This window comes from Mesoplodon densirostris, chromosome 9 (genome assembly GCF_025265405.1).
Source record: "Mesoplodon densirostris isolate mMesDen1 chromosome 9, mMesDen1 primary haplotype, whole genome shotgun sequence".
Classification (NCBI taxonomy): Eukaryota; Metazoa; Chordata; class Mammalia; order Artiodactyla; family Ziphiidae; genus Mesoplodon; species Mesoplodon densirostris.
Window position 1 is genome coordinate 99,051,958 of NC_082669.1, and position 16,982 is coordinate 99,068,939.

The window sequence follows — 16,982 nt, forward strand, 5'->3', positions numbered from 1 at the left end:
TTAATGACTGCTATGGTCTGAATGTTTGTGTCCCCCCACAAAATTCATGTTAAAATCCTAACCCCCAAAGATGAAAGTATTAGGAAGTGGAGCCTTTGGAAGGCGCTTAGGTCATGAGGGTGGAGCCCTCGTGAATGGGATTAGTGTCTTATAAAAGAGGCTTCAGAGAGCTCCCAAGCTCCTCCCATCAGGTGAGGACACAGAAAGATGTCAGCAGTGAACCAGGAAAGGGGCTTCACCAGAAGGTGACGATGCTGACACCTTGATCTTGGACTTCTAGCCTTCAGAACTGTGAGCAATAAATTTCTGTTGTTTTAGCCACCCAGTGTGCAGTATTTTGCTACAGCAGCCCAAACAGACTAGACAATGACTTTTCCAACACAAACATACTTTTTAAAATAAAAACATCACTTTATAAAAATAGCTGAGAAAAAAATTCAAGGAAAAAAAAATCTAGGTGTAGTCACCATTCAATTTGGCCTGGTTTTCTCCTTGAATCTGAAGAAAATATTTCTTTCAAGTCACTGTGAAATTTCATGTCCCACATCCAAAGTTCTTCCTAGAATGATTTCACAGGTGGCATATTGCAAATTAGGCATTAAAGTATCTTTACCTTTCTTTCTTCAGCAGGTCTGAACCTGATATTTGCAGATCTTTGGGCAAAGGTACAAATGAAAGCCCACATGCCATATGTTTAAATATTTAAAAGTTATCAATCAAGCCAACAAACTCCTAAATAAAATACGTTCTGGCCTCTGTCTTGATAAGTAAATTCTCACAAGGACTTGGAAGACCAGGTTCAAATTCAGCATCCCACACCAGGACATGGCAGCATGAGAGAGCTGGCCCTGCACCCCGGCGTGCGACCCTTCCCTTCTCACCTGTGATTTCATCTCACAGCACAAGGGCTGTGGCCTCGTGTGCACATGCGTGGACACTTCCACCCAAATGTCTACGTTCCACCCCCACTCCCTCCTTGGGAGTGCTGCTGTCCCTTGGCCACACCAGGGTCAGTGGTACCCAGGCCAGTGCTGTGGTTGGCCCTTTTTATGCCCTGGAAGTGGGCTTGTGTCCATGTGGACAAGAATTCCAGGGTGTTGGGTACCAAGATGGGGCTCTGGGTAAGCCTTTCCCCTTGGCCCATGGTTCCTTGCCCCATGGTGAGGAATGGGGCTCAAGCTAACATTACTTTGTCTTCTTGAAATCCTATTTTCTCTCCCCATCAACTTAAGGAAGAAAATACCAAAGAAGAAACAGAAGACAGTTTTTCCATTTCCATCTTTAAATGCTAGCCTTTTCTGGTCATATCCTGAAATTGGTTCAAATGAGTATAAACAACTGTGTAGAATCGTGACACTGGGACTTTGTGGATCTTACTGACTCTTCTTCCCATTCAAAATATACTTTGCAATCCCCCTAACTAAACATCTCACAATGTTTGAGCTGGATGCCGTCTGAAATAAAATAGTAATCAATTTTAAATTAGTTACTTGCAACTTTCTAAAAACACGTAAAACACGTGTGCACAAAGACAGACACAAGGATGTTCACAGCAGCACTATTTGTAATTACTAATAACACTGGAAAAAAGCCAAATAGCTATCAATATATGAATGGATAACCAAATTGTGGTATATTCATGCAAGGGAATACTATAATACATAGCTATCACACACACACACACACACACACACACACACACAATCTCTCAAACATAACACTGGATGAAGGAAGCCAGATCCAAATGAAGGTGTGGTGTACGGTTCCACTTACATAAAGTTCAAGAGCAGGGAAAACTAACCTATGGTGTTAGAAGTCAGGATAATGGTTGACCTTGGGGTGAGAGTGACCGGAAGGAGGCACACAGGGACTTCAGGGTCTGATGGTGTTCTGCATCTCTATCTGACTGCTGGTCACACAGATGTGATCATGTTATACTTCACTGATCTGTGCCCTTATCATTTGTTCACTTTGATGTATGTAGGTTATACGTCAATGAACTTTAGCATAGAAGACACACATGTAAATGTAAAGATTTTAAACAGAAATGCAAAGTTACTTCACTGTGACCTGGGTCACGGAGTGATAGGAGACCTGGGTCCACAGCAGCAAGTCAGAAGAGGAAGCAGAATGTGGGTGGTCCAGGCAGTCCAGGGGGCTGGCATGAGTAGTTCTGGGGAGGAGGTGTGAGCTCACTGGCTGCCTACAGGGTGCGTGCTAAAAGGGCCACATCACAGGTGGCCCTCTAGGGAAGGGGTTTCCAAACCATGTCCTGCAGGGACCCAGGGCTACAGGGTTACAGAGGAGCCTAAGGAGATGGGACCTCTGCTCATTTCCCCCCGAGGCCCATCAGAACAAGTCTGTTTATAATCTCTATATACTGGGCCTCCTTAAGGTTTCACAGGGGGAATTGAGAGGAGGCCAAATAATTCCATGATGGAATCACCTCTTGGATGGAGGTGGAAGGAAATGTTTCTGACATGAAAAAGGACCATCTAATCAGCAGCCTAAGGAGTCAATCGACAGCTACACATCCCAGGGGCCAAGGAGGCAGGCCTCCAAGCAGTCTTTGGGAGCCCCTGTTCCCCTGAATCAGCCTAGGAGGTATCGCCCAAGATGGCCGACTACAAAAGCACCTCTACCTCCTTCCCTGTCATACAAGTCATCCATGGGGAAAAGGGAGAAATCCGTCACTTTGGGCTCAGCTTCTATTTAAACAGCTTTTGTGGAGCAAAGAATAAGACAAGCTATGGTTTGAGAGTCCTGGGACTCAGGCGAGCCAGCAGGAACCTAGTCCTCGACTTACGGACAGGTTGAGTTTCTAAGAAAGACAGTTGCACCTATTTCTGCAGAAAGGTATTTGCCACCTTCCTTTGAAACACCAGTTCACCTATTTGGACAGTGGTCCACCTCAACTCTCCTTTACCATCTTGGTCTCTCACCTATTTACCAAACAACAAACAAGTATTCTTTGGTTTGCCTTCCTGTGTATTTGTATCCCACATAAATTATATTTCAGACAGGTTTTGGATCTGGTCAAGGCTGGCAGGAAATAGTGGGAGAGGCAGGTGATTTACAAAGAGAGCGCCACCTAGAGACGAACCTCCTGAACTCCAGCCTGGACCCACCTAGGTCCCTGACTCTACTGTCAGCCACGTCTGAGTTTAGAAAAAAAGGTTTATCTGAAAATATTTCCAACCACTTAAAACATAGGTGATCTCAGCATAGACCACTTAATCTTTTGCACTAACAGAGGGAAGCAGAGACCCATCATCTCAAACAGTGCCTGTGTGTCCTTTCCAGACTCTAATGCTCCCTGGAAGGTTAATCTTCCCAAATCCTATTTGATTTAGGCTGACAGTAAACACTTCGTCACCCCCTGAGTAAACCTGAGCCTCAGGAGAAGTTTAGACAAAAGGAGGAAGTGGGCTGAAACTCGTGTTTGACAATAGGGTGAAAATCAGAAAAACAAGAACAGACTTATTTAAACGTGTTTCCTCCTCTAGTTCCCTCTCACCATCTGTAACATAATACAGTAAAAGCCCACAACTTTACTTTTTTCCCCACAACTTTAGAATCCTGATGAAAACAACTTTCAACACTCATTAACACACTAAAACTATAGTAAAAGACTCTTATTTTCAACTAATAAAACAACCACATTCAGAGCCTTAAAAGTCATTAACTACCACTTGACTCAGCACACACACCCCAAGCGCGGTTTGCAGCACGTAAGATTTAACTGTGACCATTATGCCGGAATCAAGAAAGCCCCAAGGAAAAGCTGAGCTCTACAGTAGGAAGCATACCTGGGGTGGGCCAGTTCCTCACCACACCAGGTCCTTCAGGCCCTGGTAAATGCGGTGTTCTCTCTAAACCCCAACTTACATTTGCAGGGAACCCACATTCCTACCCACAGTGAGTGAATGGAAGTGGATGGTGCTTACCTGGGATTTCTGATGACTGGCTCTAAGAATAAACGGCTTAATCAGAAGCATCCACGGCACAGAAATCAAAGCCATAATAACAAAGAAGCTCTGGACTTCTTGCTGTAAGACCAAAACAGTAAGATCCTATCATTTCAAAGTGATTGCACAGCACATTTCATATGATACAAATGGTAAATATGTATCATTTCAGCTGCACTTTATTTGGAGTGATCTAAAGCATTTCAATGGACCCATTCACCCTCCCATCTTGGGCCATTTCCAGTGCAGAGAGAGAACTGTCAGTCTGGTGGTACGGGGTGTCCACTCATGGTGGACACTGGAGTCTCCCTCTCTTTATTCCTTACTCTCCAAGTGGTCCCGTATCATACACCCACACCATGTGGAGCCTGTCATTGGACAGAAGTGCTCATGAGCCACATCATAAGGGCAACTTCATTTGTCCCTCGTCCCCTTGACTCTGTTCCATGGGGACAGTCAGCCCTGGCCCTGGACAAAGAGAAGGCCTGGCACTGCACTGGTCACTCTGGAGTGACCAAAAGTCCTTGGGTCACTTTAAGTCACAAACTGACTGTCTCCATCAGTAACCTTGTATTTCCAGTACTACTAAGCCCTCTTGCTCTCTCTTGCAAAAAGAATCATCCCCTACTCGCACAGACTCACTGTGGGTGAGTTACCTAACGGGTCCTGGGATGCCTGGGCTGAACTCTCTTTTGCTGTCTCTCTCTCTGTCACAGTTCACTTTGGAGTGAGGCGTCTATGGTCTTCATGCCCCGCTGAAGCCCAGGAGTTGTCCAATTTTATCATCCTGTCACATATTTCCTTTCACATCCTCACCCCCAACTCTTTTTCCTACCCTCCCGAGTCACTGGGTTTGAGGACTGACCCAGAGCTGCTATGGTCTGAAGAACCAGGACTCCTGGGAAGGCTTCATCAGAGCCATTGTAAAGGTGTAGAAATGGGGTGCTCAGAGTAAAAGGGAAAACATTTCTTGAGCCCTCACATTTCTTTAACTGTTCTGGCCAAGCTCCCAGTGAGACAATTTATTATCATCCCAATTGTAAAAAGATTTACCCCGATAACGGTGGAAACATTTTATCTTCTCCATCTCCTACCCTCCTCCACTCTTTTTTTTTTAATAAATTTATTTTCTTTTATTTTATTTTTGGCTGAGTTGGGTCTTTGTTACTGGCCACGGGCTTTCTCTAGTTGTGGTGAGCGGGGGCTACTCTTCATTGCGGTGTGCGGGCTTCTCATTGTGGTGGCTTCTCTTGTTGCAGAGCACAGGCTCTACACGTGCGGGCTTCAGTAGTTGTGGCACATGGGCTCTAGAGCGCAGACTCAGTAGTTGTGGTGCACAGGCTTCAGTAGTTGTGGCACGCAGGCTCAGTAGTTGTGGCTTGAGGGCTCTAGAGCGCAGGCTCAGTAGTTGTGATGCATGGGCTTAGTTGCTCCGCGGCATGTGGGATCTTCCCGGACCAGGACTCGAACCTGTGTCCCCTGCATTGGCAGGTGGATTCTTAACCACTGCGCCACCAGGGAAGCCCTCTCCTCCACTCTTAACTGCTCCCAAGTAGGGGGAGAACCACGGGAACACACACGGCACTTGCCAGTCCCAGGCCCCTGTCCTCAAAGCTACCTCGTTGCCATTTGCCCATTTAGATATCATGCTTTTTTCCCCTCACAATGTACAAAGCAACCAGAGATGTCTACTTTTCTGTTGCTCTTCTTCTTTGATATTGAAACATGGCACGAAGCAACCAGGGCAGTGTTTGTATTAGTAACTTACACTGTCTCTTCCAGCTGCATGACGGGAAGATGAGGTTATGGAAACTGCAAACTGTGTCTAGATAATCAATCTTCATTCCAGGGTGTGGAAACCAGCCAACTCCAAATAACATTTTTGAATGGAAAAAAGCTGGAAAAGCCATTCACTGTTCAATGTTCAGTGCACTAAGACAGGACTTTAGTCTTTAGGAAAAGAATCAGCACATGAACTATGTGGCGAATCTGAGTACCGTGCCTCAAAGAGAAGACTTGTTTGGGAAATCCAAGTGAACTTTCGTTTAGACTCCAGCATTGCATAAACGAACCTTCCAGATACATTCATTTAATGCCAGTAGTCTAGGGATGGTTCCTACACCATCGATGTATAACAAACAGGTGCAACAATAGTAAGGTGGGATACAAGAGAGCTTTCAGAGCTATATGTCGTCTCTGATTATTAGCTAAAATCATTCCTTACTTTTTCTTCTTCTTATTTGCTGCTTCTGTAGGGGAGGAGAACACAGCTAGGATTCAAACTCATGAGGACGTGTGGCTGTAACTGGGACCCAGGATGAGTGGTCACTGGCAGGTGCCATGTGCTCCAAAGGGCCACCTGGTATTGGGAAATCTAGCCCTAGAGCTTGATCCAGAGGCATTAGAACCTATATAAGTGGGTTCTCCCTTAGTGAAAATCTACCAGCAAACAATATGATCAGGTTATCACTGGGAGAGGCCAGAGGAAAAGAACTATTTGTGTTACCAAAAATTAGCCACTGAGATATTTTTATACCCACCTCTCATGGGACATTGATACTTTTTTAAAATAAAATATTAAGTTGATAATGAGGCTGAAAGAAACAGAAGTCAGAATGGCAATAACATCCAACTGTTGGAAGGTATCATCCATAGAAGAAGAGCCCAAAGAAAAAAAAGAAAGAAAGCATCTCCAATTAGCCATGGAAGCTCATAGGACAGCATGAGTTTGGTTCAGTTTTCCAGAAACTCACTCCCCATGTGAACAGAGGGATTCTTCTTCTTGACTCTATTTCAATTTTCTTTCTTGTGAACCTTAACTACAGTTTACTTTTATAATAAAAGATTATTCATTTTTAAGGTGCTATTTAGAGCATTTACAGTTTCAAGCCAATCAATCTGAAGGATTATTGTTTTCTTTCTTCGCAGACAACGTACAAGCTAATTTTCAACCCCACAGCAATAATCCCTCCCATGTATTACCCAGATAGGAATGGCTGGAGCCACACCACAGCACTGCCCTCAGCACCCAGACGTTCATCCAATAAGACCTTCTGAATTTGAAGAACCTAACACATCGGGTGCTGAGATGGCTCAGCCTTGCAAATAATTACTCTCTGCAGTACCCAAGAGTAGGAGAGAGATTTAACATAATCAAGTGCGTAAAAGAAGAAAAAAGCCCCATAAATACCTGATGTCTGTATAGGGGTGCATTCGAAGGGTCATTATAGTTAAACAGGAACATGTTGATGAAGTGGATGAGGATGCTCGGCGCTCGCTGGGACACAGATACATCGAAGGAACACCATTTGAAAATGATCATGAAGACCAGGTATCCAAAAAGACACAGGATAAAAATCATCTCGGGGATGAACTGCAGAATGATGTTGAGAGTGTTTCTGAAGAATCTGAGCGGGGGGAACATACACACATACAAGACAGAACATTGAAGGAATACCAACAACTCACTATTCTCTCCAAATCACCAAATGTTCATTTCTTTGAACCCTGCATCCACTCCCCAGGCAAGCGGCAATCATGCATGGCTGGAGAAGATGGGAAAGAAAGGTGCTTTTGCACAAAACGTTCAGAGAGAACCAGGGTCTAGAAGATAAAGTCTGAGGCAGAGGGCAGGCTCACATAGACAACTGATGATCTGGCCACAGCTTCCCATGCAGACCTAATTCATATCAACACAGTTAATGGTACAAGGATACAGAAGCATGGCTTGGCAGCTTTTCCCCTAAGGATGCCCTAGGACAGGGGTGGGTCAACAATGGCCCACAGGCCAAACTGAGCCCATCACCTAGTTGTGTACAGCTTTAACTGTTAACATCATTAAATGGTTGGGGGGGAAAAATCAAAAGAATATTTGATGACATGTGAAAATTATAGGAAATTCAAATTTCAGTTTTCATAAAGTTCTATTGGAACACACTCACACTCGTTTGTTTACATTTAGTCTGTGGCAGCATATTCACACTACAACAGCAGAACTGAGTAGCTGTGACACAGACCATCTGGCCTGCAAAGCCTGAAACATTTACTATCTGGCCCTTTACAGAGAAAGTTTGCCAACTTCTGCTCTAAGACATAGAGAGAGTCCCGCAAGACTAAGCTGGGGGACATCCAGTTAAAATGTCAGAAAAGGGCCCCAGACCCTTTGTCAATTGTAAGAGTTATTGGAGGGAAAAATGGAGATCCCATGATAAAGCAGGATTACTAGAGATAGTTGAGGCCAGCCTGACCCACGATGTCAATCATAGTCCAGAAAGCACTTCCTGGTTTTCTCTCTCATTTAACTCTCACAGCACTTTCAGGCAGGCAGGAGTACCAAGGCGCTGTCATTCGTTTACTCACTAAATAGTTCTTATTTTTTAAGTAGAATCATACATCTATTGGTTTTCTGACTGGAGGTCACCATGTGACTGGCTCTGGTCAATGAAATGGGAATGGAGGTGGCATGTGTCACTCCAGGTGGAAACTTAAGAGTCAGTGGGTAACTGACCACACTCTCCTGTCACAGCAACGGGCAGCTTCCAGGTGGTGGCAGCCCATCATCAGCTCTGGTCCCAGTGTGAGGATGAGATGAGCAGCGCCCCTGGTGGCCCACGATGACACGCATCACGGTCATAAACCACTGTGATTTGGGAGCTGTTTGTTACTGCACAATAATCGACCCGTTCTGACTCCTCTATTCCCATTCTACAGCAGAAAATGATCTCAGAGACGTTAAGCTACACATCTATGATCACACAGCTATAAAGAGTTAGAACCATCAGTCAAATCTCTGACTCGAAACTCTGTACCATTTCTTTGGCACTGTGCTGACCTCCTGGCAGATGGGTTTCAGCAATACCTACAAGCTGCCATGTCCACAAAAGTATCTCTAAATAGGCATATTTGAGGCTGTTTTCAAACATTCACAACTTTAGCACAAATATGCAAGTTTGAGAAGCTTTCTAGAGATCAATCTTAACAGAAAGAAAAGATGGGAGAACGTTAACAGTCAAAGAAATGAGAGAGAGGCTGCTGTCAGCAGGAAGAAATTATACCAAATGGAATTCAGAATTTGAGGGCACTTATGTCCCCATTTGCCCACTGGTGGGAGTTAAGCCTGGATCTAGCACCAACGGAGGCCCTGCAGGCTGGGAGGACACATAGCACTGTGGCCTTGCACTCTTTCTGAACCCTCAAATATTTCTGAGGTGAAAGGTGCACTCAGCTCAGGAGAAACAGAGGTGTCATTTCTGGCAAACCAGCTTGTCTGAGCTCAAGCCAAGAGACCGGGGAAAGCAGTCCCCATAGGAAGGAAACTTGCATGGAGGGGACACAGGAGCAAACTGGTGGCTCTGCCACTGTTCATCCCCGACATAGTCAGACCAACAGGCAGAAGGTTCATTGTGAAACTTACATGTGATTGAAAAGGCTGAGAATGACACCAAAAACCATCTGGACAATTCCCAGGATAACTGACATCTTCATCTTATAGGAGTTCAAGAATGTTAGCTTGTTTGAAGCCAAGTTCCAAACCTGGAAGGGAAACGTGACAAGAAAGACATGAGACCAGAGTCTAGAAGTTCTCCCAGAGTCAGGGGCTAGAGCTCGATTTCCCCTGAAAAAGTCGCTCTGGGAACCACATTTTCAAATTTCTGTCCAGTTCAGCACGTGCATTTTAGGCTCAGAAAAAAAGAAAAGGACCGAACCCCTTATAAATGCAACTCTCATGACAAATGTGTTGGAACCAGTAGCGCCATTAGTAAAACATTAAGTAACTGGAAGAAAAAAAAAAAAAACCAACATGATTTTTCCCCTGTTCTAAATGAAAAGACATTCTGAAACATTATGGAGAGATCTCAAACTTGCCTGGGTTCCCACATTAATGGTGTAGATCTCTGGCCCATGAATTTAGCCAAGCCCCTCTTAATAATACCACCTTTTACTCTGAATTTCTATAGCGCTTTACATTACAAAGCATTTTCCCAGGCCCTTCTCAAGAAGTCACTCCTGTAGCCAGCATTTATTGGCACAGAGAGGGACGCGTGTACCTGTCCTGCCCACACAAGACGGGCACACAGAACAAGCACTCAGCGGCTGGGGACTGCCATGGCCTCACCCTGGTTAATGGCCCCAGTCACTAACGCTCTTCTTCCCCACAGAAATCTCCAACACCAACCCCCATGCGAATGATTCAAGTCCTTGCTCCCACCTCTGACCCCTCTGGAACTTTAGGCATCTGGAGGGTTTGCTCCTCAGAACCAACAAAGCCACAGGGTCTTCTTTTCTTTCCTCCTAAACTACTTCCTCCTCCAAACTCCTCTGCTTCTGCGAAGGGGTCGACACCCACCTAGTGCAGCCTCAGTGCACAGTTACCTTCCCCGCCCCCATGCAGGAACCACCTCTCACTGATTCTGTCTCGACAATGTCCTGAGCGGCTGCCAGCTGAACAATCACTAAGGGGGCTGCTGGGAAGATGGGGGAAAGGGACTCCTATAACAGGTGCTCAGACCCCAGAGGCACCTCCACTACCCTCTCCATCTGCCCTGGCATTGAAGCTGCACCAGGCTTGCCCTCCACCCTCTGCTTTTTCCCTTTGCCCTCCTGGTTGGCCAGTCTCCACAGAATCACTCAACACAGTTAAGGGCAGGGTTACCAGTACACCTTAGACCCAGCTTGGAAAAACTAAAAAAATGTTCACAGTTAAGTACCAGGTACATACTAAGCTCTTTAAGTGTATTTATCTCATTTAATTCTAACAAAAACTCTATGAGATAGTTATAAGTATTCCCATTTTACAGATAAGGGCATTTATCAAAATCTCAGAGAGACTAAGTTACTTACACACCCAAGGAGAAATAATATAACAGCAAATGGAGCATTTATTCTGTTTACGCACCAGACTCTTCTGGGTGTTTTACCTATAAAATTCATTTACTCTTCTGAACAATTCTATGAGGGCTATTATACCCATTTTACAGATGAGGAAACACAGACCCAGAGATGATAATTTGCTCAAAATCACATAGCAAGTAAATAGAAAAGCCAAGATTTAAACGCAGCCTATCTGATTCTAAATCATGGGCTTGTAAGCATTGTGTAATGTTCATTTATTATAAAATATTTACAGACGCCTTTAGAAAGCCCCCTCAGCTCTGATGCCCGAATATTTTGTGCTCTGATTCACAAACAGATCCTCAACAGAGTTAATAAATGCAGCTGTAGAAATTTACATTATGTAAAAATCAAACCCTTCATTAATATATATAAGTGCTAATATAAACACAGAAATGTTCTATTAAAGAGATTATCTCTGGGCAATCAGATTGAAGGAAGAGGAAAGGTAAGAAAGGCAACTCTTTCTTTTTATTTAAAAAAAATTTTTTAACATCTTTATTGGAGTATAATTGCTTTACAATGGTGTGTTAGTTTCTGCTTTATCTTTTTATTTTTTAATAATTTTTGTATTATATGGGTTTTTAATCATATATATTATTACTTTATAATGTTTAAAAAGACCAAAAATCTTCAAAAATCTAAATGTTACTAGGAAAAAATTAACTATTTTCAACACATCACCTTCCCTTTCACCCTCACATTTTTCTTTTCTTTTCTAACTAGTGGGCAGATGACAAAATTGCACACAGAGTAAAGACTGGACCACTCAATTCTGAATCGTGAAATTTGCTACCCTCCCTTTGTCCATGAGGACCAAAATTGGGTAGACAGGATTTGCTGATGCATTAGATGGGGGCTGTGAAGAGAAGAGACAGGACAGTAGGAGCAATGAGATTCAAAGGAAAGGAAGGTCAACCAGACCCTAAAAATCACTCCCCTCTGATACTCCTCCGCTGCCTGTTCGCTAATCATGAAATTCCTTGGACTGAAGATAAAGCCTTCCAGTCTACAAAAATAACAACTTGCATTTCTCTTTAGCACTTTGCAGCTTACAAACAGGACTTCAAGGACTTCGCCTCTTTTGATAAAACTTAGAATGCAAGTGCCCCTGGGTGGCAAGTATAAACCAATCCTGGGTGATGTTTGCTGTTTTTATGAGACAGGAGGTGGGCAGCAAGTGGGAGGAACAGGAAAACTGAAGAGATGACCCACAAGACAGGAGAGACCAGAGAACCAACTTTAGGGCCAGTGCTATTACTCTCAACTGTCAGCCAGTAAAACTGTGGTCTCAAGTTCTCTTCCAAAAAAATGAGCGTACAGGAAACTTTTATGAACCCCATGTGCCAAGTTCAGTTCCAAACACTTGTGCTCATTTGGAGCACAAGACCACCACCTGGTGGCAATATGGTGATAAGCCATCGTGTGAGGGGTTTTACCCAAATAGGGATGCGTCTTCTTGACATCTCTTTGTACCTGCAGGCTGGGCGAGGAAGCACCTTTGTTTGTTTGGCTCAAATCCAATTGAGGTAGATATAACAAACCATTAGAGTTAACACATTTTTTAAAACTTGTATAATTCTATGCAATAAAATAAAGCAAATATAAAAGCAAATCCACACTTTTCTAGGAAAAAGAGAGATGCTAATCACTGCAAGAAAACGCCAAAGTTGGGAACTTGGTTAGGATGCTAAATTGCTTATCTAATATGCATATTTTCCAAGCAACCAAGGGCCTTTTAAAGAAGCAACTGTAAACCACCAGGGGTATAACTGAGAAGAAAGAGGCAGATGTTTGGGAAGTTGCATGGAAAATGACCCAGGGGCTGGGTAAAGGGTGCAGGTAGGACATTTACTTGAATCCATTGCAGTGTGTCACAAAAACCTCCAGGACATGTTATTCTATGTCAGTACAAGTTGGTGGATTTGACAGGTTCTGGCACTTTCGTCCCCTCCACACAGACATCTCCTCAGCGAGACATTTTACAGAATAAATATTTAATCTCAGAAGACGTTATTACCGGATCAATCCCAAAAGGGTATGGATTTCCAGAGTACACTCCCGGAACGGCTGGGTCCAGCTGTAAATATGGATTCGTTTCCATTACTTGTGTACTACAGAGGGAGAAAGGAAAAACAAAACAAAACCAATGATCAACTAGAGGTAGGAAAAATACTACAGTACCATCAGTCAGCCACTTGCGAGCCAATCAAAGCCTAACTGTTGGTGCAACTCACCAATTGGTTCATTCAATTATTCCACAAATGGGTATTGAACACCTACTATGTGCTGAGTATCACCCTAGGTACTGAGCTACAGATATTACCATCTGGCCCCCAAGGAGGTCACAGTCTGAGTTTCCAAAGGGCTCTCAGCCTGACTGGGTATAGTCAAGAAAAAGTTATACTACATCAGAAAAGAGGCAGGGGGCAAAGGTGACAGGAGTATAGAGGAAATAAAACCCAGCCCTGGGACCAGGCTGGGAAATCTCCCCTGGGAGCACGAGAACTGATCCTGGAGGAGTGAACTGGCTTTCACACGTGGTCCCTGACCTCTGGGAAACTCAGCCCCTAAAAGCTGTGGTCCATTAACTGCCTTTAAATCTGTGTCCCATTCTCACCCAGAAGCACAAATGTCAATGGGCAGGAATTTCTTACCATCTGTGCAAACCTGAAGGGGTTAAGAACATTAGGGCTTAATTTTTCTTTTTTTAAGAGCACACATCTATGGAGGGGCCCAAGGATGAGTATTTGAAAGGATGAAGAACAGAATGTTGGCAACGTGGAGAGGCTACCAAGAAATACACTCCCTCCCTCCTGCAGCTGGGCTGTGGTGGGTATTTGGTAGCACAGGGGAAATGAGGAAGCCTGACTATGCTGACCAGGCCCTCAGAGACAGTGTAAACTGCTAGCCCTGACCAGCCATCTCAGACCTAGACTCCGGTCCTAACAGCACGCCTCAGTGCAAATGGTTGGATCTAATGATCAGAGATGTGTTTGTGTGTCAACAAAGAAAAAAGAGGGAACTGGCCTGGCGCCCACAGCTAAGCCATGGTATCTGTTGCACAGAACAACATCAGACAAGGCCACCCTGTGACCATCATGGATCAAGACAAAAACAAGACCATTCCACAGTCATATCTGATATCAAAATACGGACAGTTCAAAATAAGGATGTTGTCCAAACCACAAAAATGACCAACATTCCCCTTATCCTCCCAGAGGCCAAATCCTCTAAGCCCTTCTAACACCCTCTTACTGAGATGCTCACCATCCCCAGAGGGCACCATCTCCCTCACTGAGTCAATCAACCCAATTTTGGTGACAACACACGTGATTCTTGTGGTCTGTGGCTGAAGGATGGTGTGACAGTATCTCTAGCCCACTGTCGGGGAAAGCAGGCCCAAGACCTAGCTTGTGGCCAGTGACAAAATCAGCCCGCTGGGCCCTCTGCCGCTCTGATGGATGCCTACGATTTCCTTTCGCCTCCCTGCTGAAGAGGGTGTGCTTCATACCATCCATGCTTGGGCGTGGGGCTGAGCTTGGGGTCTCTCCGACTAGGCTTGGCCTCCACAGCCTGGAACTGGGGCCAGGGTAATTTACATGCACACAAAAGAACAATATTCCAACCCGTGTTTGCAGAGTAAGCCAGTTGACTCGGACTTTTCCCAGTCACACTACAGGGCAAATTAAATTTTGTGTAAATAGTTTGCTGAAGTTATGCTGATTTAACACGTTTCGGGATCCATCACTGTGCTTATGAGTTTAAAGCTGAAGAGCAAAACTCAGCAATTTCTCTCCAAATGTTATGACAGTTTTGTTCTTCTAGGCATCTCTTCAGGATACTAATTGCAAAGAAAAAACAAACAAAACCCCATAGACATAGCCATCTATAATTGTAGCCCTGCAAAATGTTTTCTTCTTCATTTTTATTTACTTATTTATCGTTCAACATTCCTGTCCTCTCCTACAGGGCACTTGGACCCAGCAAAGGGACTAAAAGGAGAGGCACGGAGCCTCTGTGACACACCCACCTGTACTACGATAGCCCCTGAGCCCCGCTGGGCCCTCAGTCAGCACCAAGCCCCCAAATGCACTTAGGAACATTCACGTCGAAAGGAACCCTGCGTTGAATCTTTCCTAACTGAGAAATCCTCGGATGAGACGGATGGTGTATTCTCTCCCCCCACTTACGATGTGTGGTGCAGATTTTGGTGAGCATATAAGACCCCTGACGTGCCTTAAATAGAAAGTCCTACCATGCTTGAGAGAGAAAAGATGGAAGCAAGGTTGCAGATACGGTTACACACCACCGCCTCCCCTTTCTCGCGGTGCTCTCCTGTCACACTTCCCACTGGACGTTCCAGAAGAGACAGAGAAACCTGAAGCTGCCCTGAAGCAGGTGAGTGGGCAGACGTGAGGGAACATCACCTGGGACTTTTAGGCCTCGCAAGGAACCCGGAAACCACTGTGGTTGTCTCAAGTGTGTGATGCAGGCAGCCGAAGGTGCCCCAAAGATCCCAAGGGAGCCAACATTCTCTCTCGAAGCCCCTGCCCCCTCCACTGCCCTCCTCTTCTCCCCCAATTCATCACACTGACCCGCCCCCCAGACTCGAAAATCTTTCTCCCTCCCCATAAAGGTCTCCATTCCGAAGTGCTGACTCCATCCTGATGACTGTGTGTCTGACACACTGCATAATAACTGGGGATGCCTGCGGAAGGTGTGGTGGGTGGGGACGCAGAGAGCTTCCAGGTCTCTCTCCTGCAGCCCAAACTTCTCACCAGCCTGCACATCCTACCCTCTGCCTTCCTCACCCCGTCACCCACAAGTACAGGGAACAAGTACAGTAGCGCAAAACTAACCGTCTCCTCCTTTGCTTTCAACATTCAGTCAAGCTGCTCTGAGCAGTCAAAAAAATAAAATGCCCTTCTGGTGGGTCCGGGCTTTGAACATGGGAAACCAATCACTTATATATAGTTCAAACCTGCATCAGCCTTTCTTAAAGCAAAGCCTTCTGTCCTAAGTATGTGGCTGCATAATTTCACTCTATCCCCGATTCCCTGCCAAGCAAGGTATGTTTCAAACGCCACCTCCTTCTCCCGGAAGCCTCACCTCCACGACTGCTACTCGGATGCCCAGTTTATACCTGCCCCACCGTTGTTTTCGCAACAGTGCCTGGCACATGGGATGCACTCCAGGATACCTACTTAATTCAGCTGAAGTTTTAAAAACTCTTTCCGTGCATTACAGTTACCAGCGCAGTTACTGAGGAAGTGGTACAAGGTCTCACACTCAATAGACAAAACCAAATTATTTGTTGAAGTGGTGGGCGCACCTCTGAGCAGAGCCAGGCGTAGAATCCCCCGGCCACAAGAACTGTCACTGAGGCCACCTGGATGGCCACTGAGTGACCCAGCTCTGTCTCAACTTACTTCCATGTGCCATTTCTGAACATGGGTTGGACGCTCCAAGAAGAGCCAAAGATGTTGAAAGACTTGGAGAAGCAGTCGTTGTAAATCAAGCCCGTGTAGATGGAGAAGATGCCCATGAGGAGGATCAGGTAGCGTCCGTGGAAGAAGGTGTTCCAAATCTGGCCCCAGGGAGACAGAGGACGATTGTCAGTGGGCTCTGAACCAGACCCCGGGGACGTGTGTTACAGGATGCCTCCAGCACCACTGGGACAGCCACTGCAAGGCACACGGGCATCCCACCCAGAGGGGACATGTGACCAGGCAGGCATCAAAGTGATCCAAACAGACAGGGCACACACATCCTGATTTTCCTGAGCTTCTACGGGTGATTCAGAAAAGTCCTAGAATGGTAGCTGTTACTGTGGAAACAAAGCACTATAAGCTTCATACTCTTTAATTCAGCCTTGGTTAGAAAACGTAACCGAAGAAGAAGCTGAGGCCTCCCTTATAAAGGAAGGGACTTGAAAGTGGGTGGGGGCTGCCTCAAGTGCTTCTGGGACCTGCCTCCTATGCTGCTAAGTTTTACAGCAAGTGAAGTCTACACTCATTTGGGGTCTTGTTATAACAGTGAGTCTCTGTCTAAGCACATCCACCAAGAAGAGTAAAGCGTTTTCTGTAGGACAGGATGATGTGTATCAGCCGTTCTCAGAAC

At 45.1% G+C, this 16,982-nt stretch overlaps 1 protein-coding gene across 1 annotated transcript in view; it reads right to left on the bottom strand.

Annotated features, from left to right (window-relative positions):
- ATP6V0A4 (ATPase H+ transporting V0 subunit a4) overlaps positions 1–16,982 on the bottom strand; it is a 47,092-nt gene that overhangs the window by 7,837 nt on the left and 22,273 nt on the right. The window contains exons 12-16 of the mRNA XM_060107499.1: positions 16,292–16,449; positions 12,880–12,973; positions 9,382–9,500; positions 7,159–7,375; positions 3,948–4,049 (exon numbers count right to left, since the gene is read on the bottom strand). Of these exons, the coding sequence (XP_059963482.1) occupies positions 3,948–4,049; positions 7,159–7,375; positions 9,382–9,500; positions 12,880–12,973; positions 16,292–16,449 (690 nt within the window). The remainder of the gene's footprint in view (positions 1–3,947; positions 4,050–7,158; positions 7,376–9,381; positions 9,501–12,879; positions 12,974–16,291; positions 16,450–16,982) is intronic.